Source organism: Nymphaea colorata, chromosome 12 (assembly GCF_008831285.2).
Source record: "Nymphaea colorata isolate Beijing-Zhang1983 chromosome 12, ASM883128v2, whole genome shotgun sequence".
Lineage (NCBI taxonomy): Eukaryota > Viridiplantae > Streptophyta > Magnoliopsida > Nymphaeales > Nymphaeaceae > Nymphaea > Nymphaea colorata.
The window spans coordinates 16,175,609-16,188,967 of NC_045149.1; the positions used below are offsets into that span (position 1 = coordinate 16,175,609).

Genomic DNA, 13,359 nt, shown 5'->3' on the forward strand with positions numbered 1-13,359 from the left:
GGACAATACTACATGGCTAGGCGTGAAAAGCAGAGAATCTTGTTCTGGGCCCTCAAGAAAATAGTGATAGCGGTAGGAAGAGATTGATCTCCACTCCCATTTTGCAAAGACTTGTTTTCTCCACAAGAACATTAGCCATCACTAAAATGGTGGAACCCGTTCTCGTCTGTCACTATAATAAGACGTGCATCACTTTCGATATGAACATTGTGGCGGTGTCTTAATCAAGGCAAACCTGAAGGTTCTTGATAATCCTAATGAGTGTACCAGGTTCGATACTAATAAGTGTATCATCATGCCTACTGGCCCAGCAAGAAGGTCGACCATGCAGGAGTAGTGATCAATCTTAAGCATTGAAAACCTCGTAAGCCCTATCAACCCTCCCGCATTTGGGATACATGTCTATGTAGAAATTTAGACATTGTTGTTCTTGTAGGCCTCAAAGAGGATCAACTCAGGGATCCGTTTGCCAAGGGGCACCCAAGCTGCGTGCAAGTAGAGAGAATGCGAGCGATCATCACCGGATTAGGTTCCACATCCTGTGATTGCATCTGCTGGAAAAGTTCGGTGGCCTCCCTAGTGCACTGCACTGGTGTAGAGCCTGCACCGGTGTAGAGCCCCAGATCATGGAGTTCCATGACACCAAACTTTACTGGGGTTTAAATAGAGGCAGCGTATATTCCTTCTGGGATCCAATTCCTGCAGCTTCATAGCTGTAGTAAGAAAGGCAGACAGGGTGGTTCCATCAAACGCTTCACCAGAAGTACCATATGCTCGAACAGGCTCAGACCTCAAAAATTATGGTGTTCCATGAGATGGTATCACAGTCTGGAGACCTATCGAACAGTTGGAGAGAAGACTTCAGATCCTGGAAGCTCAAGTACAATGTGGTAAGGGCAGAGGAGATGAACCGGTCCAGTCCAAATCCGTGGAGTGTGGTGTGGGCATGAAGTTGCTGGCCAGGCCCACTTGACCGGAACGTGGTGGAGGTGGAGACAACAAACACAAATGTGAAGTTGTTGGAGGAAGAGCGACAAGAGGAGAAGACAGGAGTAGAGGGAGAGGGCAGAGGCAGGGGAGACGTGTTGAGCGTGAGCTCGGAGGACATTGAAGAGAAAGGGGCCGATGTTGATAATAGCGGGGAAGAGGCACTAGGCTTGGGAGAGGCAGGCGAAGTCGGAAAGCCTGTGGATGAGCTTGGGGGCAACAACCAGATTGTGTTGCAGGCAGCTGGCGATGATGTGAGAGTAGCTCTGATTCAATTGGTGGTGGAGGATGGAACAGTCCTTAAGGAGCCCAAGGGTCGGTTGTCGGGACCTAGGGCGCTTCTCAATCTAGGACTTTAGGCTCTGGGTGCTGAGGAAGAAGAAGATGCCATTCGCCCAAAAGATCAAAGGCATGCGACAGCAGAGGAGGTGGTCTAAAGTCCTGGACGGTTGGTTAGAACATAGGGCCTGTTCCAAAGAAATAGGCCAGCTTAACATACCGCTGCCCGTGGTTTCATTGTCTACAGGTACTCAAGCTTAGGGATAAGGGGAAAGGTGGGGTTTATGACAATAAGTAGGATGGTGGAAGCATGTCATACCATGTTAGCTACCTAACACCGAATGCGCCTTCCTTCAAAAAAAAAAAATCTTAACGGGCCACTTGAAAAAATATGAATATATAATTAAAGTAATATTGAAAAAGAGACTGCGGGTGTTCCCCTGTGTCAGGGTTGTACAGTCTTTGCTTTTGCTTTAGTTGATTTCCTTTGTGTATGTTTGGGTCTTGGTGTAAGTTTGAGTGTTCATCTGTGTATGAGCACCCTCTCAAGGTCCTTTGCAAGTGTATAGATTGGGGTTCCTATCTTTGGTTGGTCGGCTTGGGAACTTTGTAAGTGGCTTCGGCCAACTTTTGTAAGTAAAGTTGTAAAGACTTACTTGCGTTCACTTTGTGATGTACTTAACTTTTCAAGTGAATATATTACGAGTTTTCTTTCCTACACTATTATGTTATGTGTCTGTCTAAGTATCTAAGTGCTCAAGGGATTTGCGCCCGCTTGGACAAGGTGAAGACTTACGGCCTACTGGCGAGAGTTTGGTCGCGTCGCACGGGCTAAAGGAGTCGGCCCGTGACAGCGAGTAACCTTTTGTTTTCAAGTTACCAGAACTAATTATTATTTAACAGTTTTCTGAAAGATGTAGCTACATATAGAAGCTCTTCTGAAGTTGTAAAAAAAATGTTCAACAAAACAAGCTCTACCTTGAGGAGTCTATAAATTCGGATCAAATGCAGAAGCGACAGATACGCTTTGCGTACAGTTAATTCGCACGCCTACGATGGCGTGGGAAGGGGAGAAAGCAAGGAGTGCATGGGCTGACGGCGTGATTGAGGGGAGGAGGTCAAGGTGAGGAAGGGAATCTTAATTTGATTCTGTTCCTCGAGGAGGTGGCGGCCAAGATTTTCGGGCGATCCTCTCCGTCTCTTCTCGGTCAGCAGCTTCAGCGGCGCCATAACCGCGAGACAATCTGAGGGAAAAGAAAGCCAACTTAGAAAGGGAGGGGACAAAGATCCGGCGGGTCACTCGATGGATGATTGATGTCCTTCGATCTTTGTTTCTTACATCTCAAGTTCAACCGTAGACGTCGGCCGCTGTTAATCCAAGTCAAGCCCCTCCCCTCCTATAGTGTTTTCATTTAAACGAAACTTAAGGGGGGATGAACGTGAAGAAACCCTTCACTTTCACTTAATTCTTTACGCTCGTGCTTTTGACTAATGAGCGGTGGAAGGTATTCATCCCTTGCTCTATTGGACGTTCAATTCAACCTCATGAGTATGAAAAATGTTTCTTAAAGGCAATCGTTTCACTGCCACACACAAGGTAAGATTAATAAATACATTGTTTTGTGGTCATTTACAAATTCATGCACATCCGGTTCAAATTGGGTGGTGGTTTTGAGCAAAATGGTTTCGCCTTCTTATGCCAATCCAATCGAAAGTGAAGTGGGTAGACCATCTTGATTTTACAAAGATAAAAATAATTGTCTTTTTTTTTTAATATTTTTTTTCCAAAAAAAGGTTTTAATCGAGGAATGTGAACGAATTAATCCAAGAAAGAGATTTAAAACCCAACACCCTGAGTCCTTCTCCCTCCCCCCTCGTATGTATGTATGTAATGTCAATGTCGGTAGTGCCACTTGCCATCCCATCATCTCTCGTCATCCCTTGGGACCCTCAACTCCTCCACCCCTGCGCTAGGGTTTCCCGTATTAAAATCATCCTCCCCTCCCACCCCACTCATTTCTCAACTCCAACTCCAACTCCTATCAAAATCCGTCTTCCCCCTTTCCTCATCGTCTGCACTTGCGTCATCAATATTCTCCGGGAAAGAAAGAGAGAGAGAAAGCTCTCTTCAATGGCCAGGGCCCTTCTGCTCTCTCTGCTCTTCTTCGCCATCTTCTTCATCTCGGAAGCACAGAATGAGCCAGAAGCTTCCCCGGCTCCCGCGCCGGACAGCGGAGCTGATGGTCCCACTCATTTCTTCCCCCAAGTGAGTCCTCCTTCCATGTCGGCCCCCGCCTCCGCTCCGTCGTCCCGCTCCAGCGTCAACCTGAATTCCCCTCCCGCTCCACCTCCTCCAGAGGACTCCCCCTCCCCACCTTCTCTCGCCCCCTCCATGAACGAGGAACAGAACGCGGTCAACAGTGGCGGTAAAGTTCCGGATCCGACGTCTTCCCGTGGGGGAGGAAAGGCAGGCCGGGTTGCCGGTACAGTCGTCGGCGTGGTTATCGGCGCGGCTATTGTCACTGTGGCTTTTATTATCTACAGAAAGCGCCGACAAAACATCCGCCGATCGCAGTATGGCTTCGCAGCGAGGCGAGAAATGCTCTGATTCTGTTCTTATCATGCTTCTGATTTGGAAGAAGCATCCGAATTTTTTCATTACTTCCATTCTTTTCTTCGATCTTTCGTCGCCTCCGTGTTTGTCTGTGCGTGTTTCTCCTTTTTATCGTTCTTGTTGTAGCATTGTAGAAACGTGAGAATTTCCTGGTGGCTAATTGAAATCTTGATTCTTTGACATCCCTTTCCCTCCCCTTAGGAAAGGAATCAAAGAAGGTAAGTTTCTCCTCTTTCTTTCTCTGTTCTTTCAGAATTCAGCGACCCTTGATTATTTTCTTGATTAAACATTTCGATCTAGTGCTTGTTTTGTGTTCTTCGCCCTTCGGGCCAGCTCCGATGGCGTTTGTGATGCGACTGCTGGTTCACTCCGATACCCCTGCTCGCCCTCTCTCGTCTCGCGTGTGATCCGACTCCGCGCCGACGGCGGAGGCAGAAATGGTGCGTAGATCCGACTCCGCGCCCTCTTTACCGTGGGGGATGGATTCTCAGATCTTGGCAATCGCGGAATCTGCGGGATTTGGGTTTTCTATTCCTTTCTTGGTGGTGTCCGTCTTTATGACCACAAGTAGGTGGTAGAGCGCTGGTTGTTTGTAAGATAAGCCCCAACCAGCAGCGCATGTGATCGCTGTGAATGCACGGTCTCCTGGATCTCGTCTTCGCCCTTCAATTATTGTGACCCAAACGGTGAATATGGGCGTAAAAGGTGGACTAAGAAGGCCTTAGTTTTCAATTAGGCGAGGCGGTTGCTAGTCTTATTAATTCCCAATTCCATGGATTTTAATTATGCTATGTTTTGTTCATCGCCAAAAGGAAGGTGGAGCCCGCCCCTTGCAAAAGGTGTTTGCACCAAGGGGTGGATCGAGGTCGAACCCTGATTTCAAGACGACGTTTGTGTAGCTGAGGCTCGTTGGGAGCCAGTCTGCTCAAATCACTCGCTTACTTGTCCGCCTCCACAACCACCTCACCTTGCTTTTCCTCTTCCCTCCTCAACGCTTAGCTTGTCGCCGTCTGGAATTTGACAGGCAGAGCGAGTGGTGATTGTGCGGACAGGCTGCTGCTGCTGGTCGTTCCGGTTACCGTTGATAGTGTTTGTGAGGAGCATGTGAATCCAGATGCTCTCCCTCTCTCGGAGCGGATCACGTGAGCTCGTCTCTTCCTTCTCTCATGGAAAAACGCTGTCCCATTTTCAGGAAGGTCCAGACCTGAGAGAAAAAAAGGGCGACAAGACGACGCGCGAAGTTTCCTCCTTTTGTTATTGTTTATTTTGGCGCTTTCGAAAGGTTATACATATGAAACTGAATATGCCCTCATTAGTATCAATTAATATCCAGAGAGCAATTTGTTATGGGTCCCATCAGATACTACAAATTGTAAAATCCGCCACTCCATACTGCTTTTGTGACAGAGGAAATGTTGGGCTGGACGCTTGCATCTTCTTTCCTTTCTGTCCGTGCAGTTTTTGTCGGTTTTTCCTTCTCTCTGGCTTTCAACGGTCATGTCCATCTACTCTCTGCTCCTAACTTCCATCTACTCCATGCTTCAGCTTAACAATAAATCTTTCCGCTTTGAAGTTCAATATGATCAGATTTGGACTTGAAGCAGTCCCCATTCTTTAATTCCTAGCCTTCTTAAATTCAATTCATGGGATGTGTCATGTAATTCTATTTCTCAAAACATCTAGAACGGTTATTTATGGTTCAAGTTGCAAATGTCTTTTTGCAGACTTCAAGCTGAACGCTTCAAGTTTCTCAAGTGAAAAACCAAACAGTGCGTGTATACACTCATCACACTTAATATGAGAACGAACTGAGTGTGTAAATGCAACAGCTGTTAGAATCTCCTGACGCATTCTCGCTCCCAGAAATTATATTTTTCATTATATGGATTCAAATGAGAAAAGTTCAACCACATGCTGCAGCTTGCATCTGCAGATAAATAGGGCACTCTCTGGACTCTATTCCTGTATTCCAAATTAAAGCCGGTTGCTATCCCCAGGCATTGGCATTATCGGATGAACAAACCTGCAGCACATGACGCTCCAAACACCTGAATAGCTTCCATTCACTCTTCGATTGGAGGGTCTACCCAGCGCCCATGGTCCTTTATCAGCTGGATCAAAGCGTCGGTTGCACGGTCCATGTCTATGCCCCGCTTTACGACGGTCTGACATGCCAAGAAGGACAAAAAAAAAAATCATTCGTTTTGGCCAAATATTATGCCAATTTGGAATAATTTTCTTGTGTATTTAATCATTCTCTTTTAACTGTCGGTTTCTGCATTCTTGGGTGTACAGCAGTTGAAAAATTGAACCGTTAATGTTTAAGCAAGAAATTGTACGATGTGACTGTTACCTTCCCAACATAGAGGTCGATCTTTCCTGGGGCACCTCCAACGTACCCAAAGTCTGCATCTGCCATTTCTCCTGGTCCATTCACAATACAGCCCATGATAGCAATCTGCAAAAATTAATTTTTCGTTTTTTTCAAAAAAGAAACGTATCATGTTTTTATCTAAAAGTAAAAGAGAAGGAACTAGAGCAAGAAGGTAACATCTAGCTGTCAAACAAATTATGAGCCATACAGAAACACCAGGCAAGTGTGATGTCTTCTCCCTTATCTGCGCACTGACTTCCTGAAGGTCAAATAATGTACGTCCACATGAAGGGCATGATACATACTCCTGCAAAGGGAGAAAGACTCTTAGTACCTCCTCATGTTGCACATGGTAAATATGCAGCTAAGGCAGATGATAGGAGCAATATCATGTGGATTTGACTGTAGATAGGGTATTCAGCAACTTGTGTGGAACTTGCAACGTGATCTATGCACAAAAGGGCATGACAAGTCAAGGTTGAAGTTTTAGAGATAAATAGGAATAAAAATGTGGGCTTGCATCCACATTCCACATTAGTTTCCATAATCGGCAAAGCTGGGGTTGGGCAGACCCCTATACCTTATTATGCCAAGAAAAGCACACCAGCTATGGAACAGTTGACCATCTCAGCTTGAAGTCCAAGTCCAACCCCTCAGAGAAATGATCAGCAATCTAACTTCATTATCCAGGACATAAGCAGGCAGAATTGTCATAAAAACAAAGTTTCCTCCACAAACTAAGTATCTTTTTGTTGCTTATTGTGTTATATCTCTTGTTAATACATGTCATATTCCAGAAAACTTTCTGAACATGTGGAACCTGCCAACTTAGAAGCTACATGTTTTCCATCTCCAATTCTGCATGCCCCTTGATGTCAAACACGTAGGCATCCCTTCCCTGCCCAACAGGAAGCTCCACCCATTGCTTTGGCCTTGTAAGGTAAAGGCACTGCCTTCATCATAGAGGCTTTAAGCCAGTGGGGCTGAGGTGTATCAGGACTTGTGGGCATATATTTTGTTTCACTTAAGTTGCAACATGGAAAATGTGATCATGAAAGAAATAGTTCAAAATATTCAGTGTGGACTTGATTTTCATCTCAACAAATTAACAAACGATAGATCACCGTTTTTGTGTTTCGCATCCTGCATCCTTGCAGCAAGTTGAATGAAGTGTTCCTCAGAAAATCAAAATCCTGATCTGGAGCTTCAAATAATAACCCATCACCTAATCCATCCACTAGAAGGGCACCTGCAGCACTTCCAGCGCCAATGACTAAATCATCTCTGCAGTTAACAAGGTGTCCAATGATGAGAAAATTTTTGAACACCTAGATAAAATAAATACCATCAGATCCAGAAGTCACAAACCTGTGAACACCTGCAGGGAACTCTAGATGGTGAATTACAGGGAAGTTGAGATCGTTATCTGCTAAATACTCAAACAACCTGCAATTTAGGCAGCACAGATTAGAAAACTAACAGAAAATCCACTCAAGAAGTTAATTTGAGAACTAAGTTAGATATTAGATCATTGGGACCCATTAACCTCATGGATCTCCTTTCCAGCCTATCCAAGCGTCCTAGGCAAATGAGCAAAATACCCTTGCCTTGTATGCATTTTTATTCATCAATAGATTGCAAATATTTTTCTCCTCCTATGGCCTTTGAGCAGGGAAGCTCTCTTTCACATGTTTACATTGCAAATGTGTGTTAAACGGAACACTGAGATATCAAGCATTGCACGTTACTTGGCCACTAGAATGGAAAATAATGTAACCAATGGACTAGATAGCAAGGATGCAACTCAGGTTTCTACCTCCTAGCAGCTTGTACGCGTCCAATTTTTTCTTCTGCATATGGTATGCTGTGCAGCAACATTGTAACGTCGTATTCCTTTAAAATGCTGAGCTCCTCATATTGTTCATCCCCCCGAACACATACAGCTAAACGTGTTCCTAAATGTCACAGCAGAGGAGAATTAAACAGGAGATAATAATGTGGGCATAATTTGCAAGATGAAGTAGGAAGCAAACCTTTTTGCAAAAGCTTGTGAGCTCCAGTGGCCAATTCAACTAAATTCACTAGAACTATGGCGTGTGACAACGGTTTTGTTAGCTGCTCTGACAAAGGAGTCAAGATGCCCATACTCACATCTATCAGTCTTTTAAGGGCCAATCTCTGCTAAGTAATTAAATGTATTAGAGGACAACCTGGAACAAAATCTCCAAGATTTCTTAAAAGCAGACAATAGTATCCCCATATTAGAGCAAATCAATACTGACTAGCACTTTCACAGGGATCTATCAGTTTTACTTGCTTGTTAGACATGCAAACTTGTGCAATGAAGAGCCACATAAAATGATTATACACACAACTACAATCACATTATCCAACAGCCAGAAACCTAGTTAAGGACTTTTTGTTTGTACAAATAAAGATGATATTAGAAGTTAAAGTAGGTACAGCATCGATGTCTTCCAATGGAGGAAGCTCTCTCAACAGGATAGAATCAACCGTTGCTAGATCCTGTTGCATGCAAACATGTTAGTGCCTCATCCAAAAAGAGATATAAAAATATGGAACAAGTAACATAAGGGGATAACCTTAAAGGGCATGCCAACAACAAGTTTTGCTGCAAGTGACTTGTAAAGAAGCTCAGGCATCTGCTAAGAAAGACAATAGACAAAGGTTGAAGCAGACTAGAAAAATGAAGCAAAAGGAAACAATATTAACCCAGAGCAAACTAGGATCACACACACATATAGTTGACACTATAACTCTTACATATTACTGTTGTCACAAGCCACATCCTTACATCATAACTTTGTGTACATTATGTACAAATCGTTCCACAAATTCAACAAAATCAAAAAGAAATAATATGCCTTCCAATTTCAGACACCAAAACAGAAAAAAAGGGATAGAATGACAGGGAAATGCAAACCCAAGGCCTACCTTCAGCTGATTCAGAGATACAGACATAAGAACAGAACCATCACGATGAAGAACACCTCGGTAATCCACCTCTTCACCCTGCATTAAAGGATACAATAGTAGTTACAAGGTTGTAGGAAATATCATGCATAAAAGTAGGCATAAAAAATGAAAAACAACATGTTATTTCCAATGAGCTTCCTTGCTAGATCCAACATGGTGAAAACTAAAAAGAAATAACTATGTATAAGAGCACTGACCTCCTTTTGCACAGGCAGCTGACCATTTCTCCTCTGGAAATCAAAATAATGGCGACGTTTCTCCTCAAATGGTGCCTGTTTCAACAGGAAAAAAATTGTGAGGAATGGGAAGGTGGCACAACATGTCAGTTTTTATATATGAGAAACTTTAGAGCAATGATATTATCAAGAAGACATACCACTCCTTTCTGCAGCTTGGCTGCAGTCATGCCAAGGTTAGCCAGCCTTCTACAAGGGTCAATCTCCTCTTCAGGAGGTTCTGTAAGTGAAACTCGAATAGTATCCCCAAGACCATCCTGTATAGAAAAAGGGCATCTAGATAAAGGACAAACACTAAGCTCATATTGGTGAAGATTGCACGCAAAGGAAATGTATTATTATGGTAATAATGTAGGAATTATATCACGATAAGTCATAACCTCACAGGCATAACATTTCACCAGTACATATTAGTAGCAGTAACTAAATCAAGTTGGAAAAAATTAATGAAGAAAATTGTCTGCCCTGGCCATGGAACTTGCAGTGGTTCCTTAGGCCACTCCATTAAACAAGAAGTTTGAAGAAATGCTAGTTGTCTGGATCTCTTTTATTAAACTTATATGTATTTTGGCAGGAAATCTGAGGAATAATCCTTTCATGCTTAGTCCAGCAATATTAATGAATCTATTTGTTATAGGCTTATAGGTTAATAGCATGATCTTAAATAAATTGGATAAGGACATAGAGGTAAAATTAAAACCTGTAGAAGTGTTCCTATGCCAATTGCAGATTTCATACGGCCATCTTCACCTTCACCAGCTTCAGTAACTCCCAAATGTAAAGGGTAGTCCCACCCATGAACATACATTTCAGCTACCAAAAGACGGTATGCCTCAACCATGATTACAGGGTTGCTTGCTTTCATGGAGAAGACAAAATTGTGGAAATCCAGCTTTCGACATATCCGTGCAAATTCAAATGCTGATTCAACCTGGTTAATGCACGTGCAATCTTGATGACGTAAACAGATGCAATAAGATTAAATGCTAAACACGCAAACGTTCACACACCATTCCCCTGGGAGAATCACCATAGTAGCTCATAATACGATCAGAAAGACTCCCGTGATTAGTTCCTATGCGCATAGCTCGTCCATAATTCTTGCACTTCTCAACCAAAGGAGAGAAAACCTGAAACATATTAGCAATGGTCAGAGACAAGTGACATAGAAGAGAATGCAACATTTATTAAATTGCATTCCTTTACAAGCCTTCTGGCCTATAAAACTTTCTCCTACAGATGAAATAAGAAAAGAAAAAGCAATGGGAGATTTACATAATGAGGTTTATGCACAGATATGGACAATCAAAAATGAAGTATATACGCAATCAAGCATGTATATGCACACCATTGGATGGTGATAATATCCTGTATTATTTCAGCTCAAAGTAAAGAAGCAAGAGGGAAACTATGTTGAACCTCTTCTATATGCTCAAGCTCCTTTTGATATTCTTCTTCCGTGTACTCAATTTGCTCAAACTGGGCCCTCCTGTCAGCTGCAAGCAATTTCCTTAGTCAATTCAGGAAGAAGACGTAGGCAGAAGCTACTCAATGGGATCATATGTTCCAAAGTATTTGCAGGTCCAGCAAAGATACCAAAATTTCCAGGATTTACTCGGATCTTGTCAAAACATTCAGCGACCCTCAGTGCAACAGAAGGAGCAAAGTGAATGTCTGCCACCAGAGGAATGTTATAGCTGAAAATAAAACGCAACCATCACATAGGCATCTGGAAATGTTTTGAGCAACCATCAGATAAAGTATCAAGAGTGCAATTGGATTCGGTTCCAACATCTCGAACATAAAGTTGGATAGATGGTAACCTACTTTTTCTGGATCAACGTGTTCTTAATTTCAAAACAGGCATCAGCTTCTCTCTTCCCTTGAACCGTTATGCGGACAATATCTGCTCCTTTATCAGCTATTCTCATCACCTGGCAGCGGAAGGGACCAAAATAATCAGTATATGTGAAGATAGTAAGCACACGTGCGCTATATTGAAAAGCCCCTTCAAATGGAGGAACATCATTTCAAATTCCATGAAAATCGATGCACTTGAACTCCAGAGAAACCAACCGTAACATTGAAGAAACACAATTATAAAGTCGTGTATATATATAAGATCAAAGGGAAGAAGAGCCAACCTGTTCAACAGTGGCAGCGACATCCTTGGTGTCAGTAGTAGTCATGGTCTGAATTCTTATCGGATGCTCACTTCCGAGAGCAACATCACCCACCATCACCGTCCGGGTTTTCCTTCTGACAGTTCTGTGGATGGATTCACAGTACTTTTGCCTAGGAACTTACATCAGAAAGCATGTCCTCAATGAATCAGAAATGCAGATAACACAGAGAGAGAGAAGCCTAAGAACGTCCTCAGGCTTGCGTTTCAAGAGGCATGAAATGATGAGTCCGACGAAGGGATTTATTTTAACAAACTTTAGGAAAGACTATTTGTTGGATGGTCTCTGAGAAGACTCGTCTCCAACTCGGGGCAGGTTGAGAACCCACCAAAGCAGCAAGGGTTGCAGCACGGATCGGCCAGTTAAAGTATGGGTTGCCCCGTTATTTAAAAAAGCAAAACAGAAAACAAAAAAATAGAAGTTTCTCCAACTGTTAAATTCTCGGTCGGCGAGATCCTCTCTGAGTTTGTTTTCGAGGAGGAAACCTATAATTTGTTCTAAGAAAAGCCAACATGATGGACAGAATCATGGTCTCCTCATCTCCCGTTTTATAGGGTTGAAAAGAGCAGGAGAGAAACAGATTCCATTGGTAGTAATTACCTAGCAGAGGGCTTCCATCCGAAGCAGGCTCCAACTCCACCATTTCAGAGCTCGAGTTCTTGACAACCAACGACTTCAGAGCGCGCTGCGACCTGCTCGACTTTTGAAGAGCAGAGCTACTGGCCTTCCTCAACCTCGCGAAGTCGACACCTTCTGATGGGCTGCGGAAGCAATCGGACCGTCCCCTAAGCCCGGAGAATGAAGTGTGGAGGATGCTGCTTCCTGAAGCCATGACCCGTTGCGGAGCCTGCAGCAACGTTCCAACGCGCTGTCAGAGAGACAGAGAGAGAGGGGGGGAGGGAGGAAGGTGATCAACTCGATCATGCATGCAAGGAGGGAAGAGAGGTCGCGGAGGCCTGACCTGAGGTTCTTCTTCTTCAACCCGCTATAAGTTAGGCGCAACCAAACACAAGGAAAGACAACAGCAGCAGAGGCCGGAGCAGCGCCGGTCAGGAAAGCAGGAAGAGGGAGAAACGCAATCAGAGTGCAGGAACAAAAGCGAAGAGGGGAAGGGGGGAGGATGAGGGAGGGGGAAGCAGAAAGTGGGATGGAATTGTTGGTACAGTTTATAAAGAATGAGAGTTGGGTGGAAAAATGAAAATTTGTGGCCTCATTTGGAAGGCATCTTTGAGATACTGTTGGTACGCAGCGGGGAAGCTACGGCACGGGCTTTGGCCTTGCCGTGCTCTCCTCCGCTAAATTGAGGGCCAGTTTTTTCTCACCGGCACCGGATACCCCACAGCCCCATCAGTAAAAAGGTTTAACAATAACACTCTCGTCCTCGTCGGAGAGGGAAGGCTGCGGGTGAAAAATGAGAGCCGCCACGTGGGCCTTCTCTTATCCTGCCCAATAAAATAAAATTTCGAATCGACGGAACGGGGACCGTGTTATACGGAGAAATCAGAAAGGTGGTAGCTTCATTTCTTACCCGTCCCCTGCTTTGAGAGAGAGAGAGAGAGACTCAATGACTGACTGCAGACTGAGGAGGGGCTGCGGCCGCCCTCCCCCATTTCCTAGTTTCTTTTCAGTGATTTCGTCGTATCATGGGCTCCTTTGAAGTTTCAACGAAGCTCGCTCGAGAGTCGGTAG

At 44.0% G+C, this 13,359-nt stretch overlaps 2 protein-coding genes across 3 annotated transcripts; one reads left to right on the top strand and one right to left on the bottom strand.

The window, feature by feature from the left end:
• The first annotated feature begins 3,244 nt into the window (after positions 1-3,244).
• Positions 3,245-4,120, top strand: LOC116265536 (proline-rich receptor-like protein kinase PERK13). The gene has a single exon (XM_031646207.2). It carries the CDS (start codon positions 3,398-3,400, stop codon positions 3,872-3,874), a length of 477 nt encoding a protein of 158 aa, XP_031502067.1. The 5' UTR covers positions 3,245-3,397; the 3' UTR covers positions 3,875-4,120.
• Positions 4,121-5,737: 1,617 nt separating this feature from the next.
• On the bottom strand, positions 5,738-13,014 carry LOC116265534 (4-hydroxy-3-methylbut-2-en-1-yl diphosphate synthase (ferredoxin), chloroplastic). 2 transcript variants are annotated; one of them, XM_031646205.2, is made up of 20 exons: positions 12,632-13,014; positions 12,271-12,517; positions 11,632-11,789; positions 11,315-11,421; positions 11,084-11,184; positions 10,907-10,983; positions 10,498-10,617; positions 10,188-10,418; positions 9,628-9,744; positions 9,449-9,523; positions 9,210-9,287; positions 8,858-8,917; positions 8,718-8,780; positions 8,288-8,432; positions 8,071-8,209; positions 7,623-7,700; positions 7,379-7,538; positions 6,463-6,561; positions 6,234-6,338; positions 5,738-6,045 (listed from the first exon to the last, which is right to left on the bottom strand). In XM_031646205.2, exons 2-20 carry the CDS (start codon positions 12,500-12,502, stop codon positions 5,944-5,946), a joined length of 2,247 nt encoding a protein of 748 aa, XP_031502065.1. In that variant the 5' UTR covers positions 12,503-12,517; positions 12,632-13,014; the 3' UTR covers positions 5,738-5,943. The 2 variants fall into 2 exon arrangements, with proteins under 2 accessions (XP_031502065.1, XP_031502066.1); XM_031646206.2 differs by having other exon boundaries at positions 12,271-12,538.
• Positions 13,015-13,359: the final 345 nt, after the last annotated feature.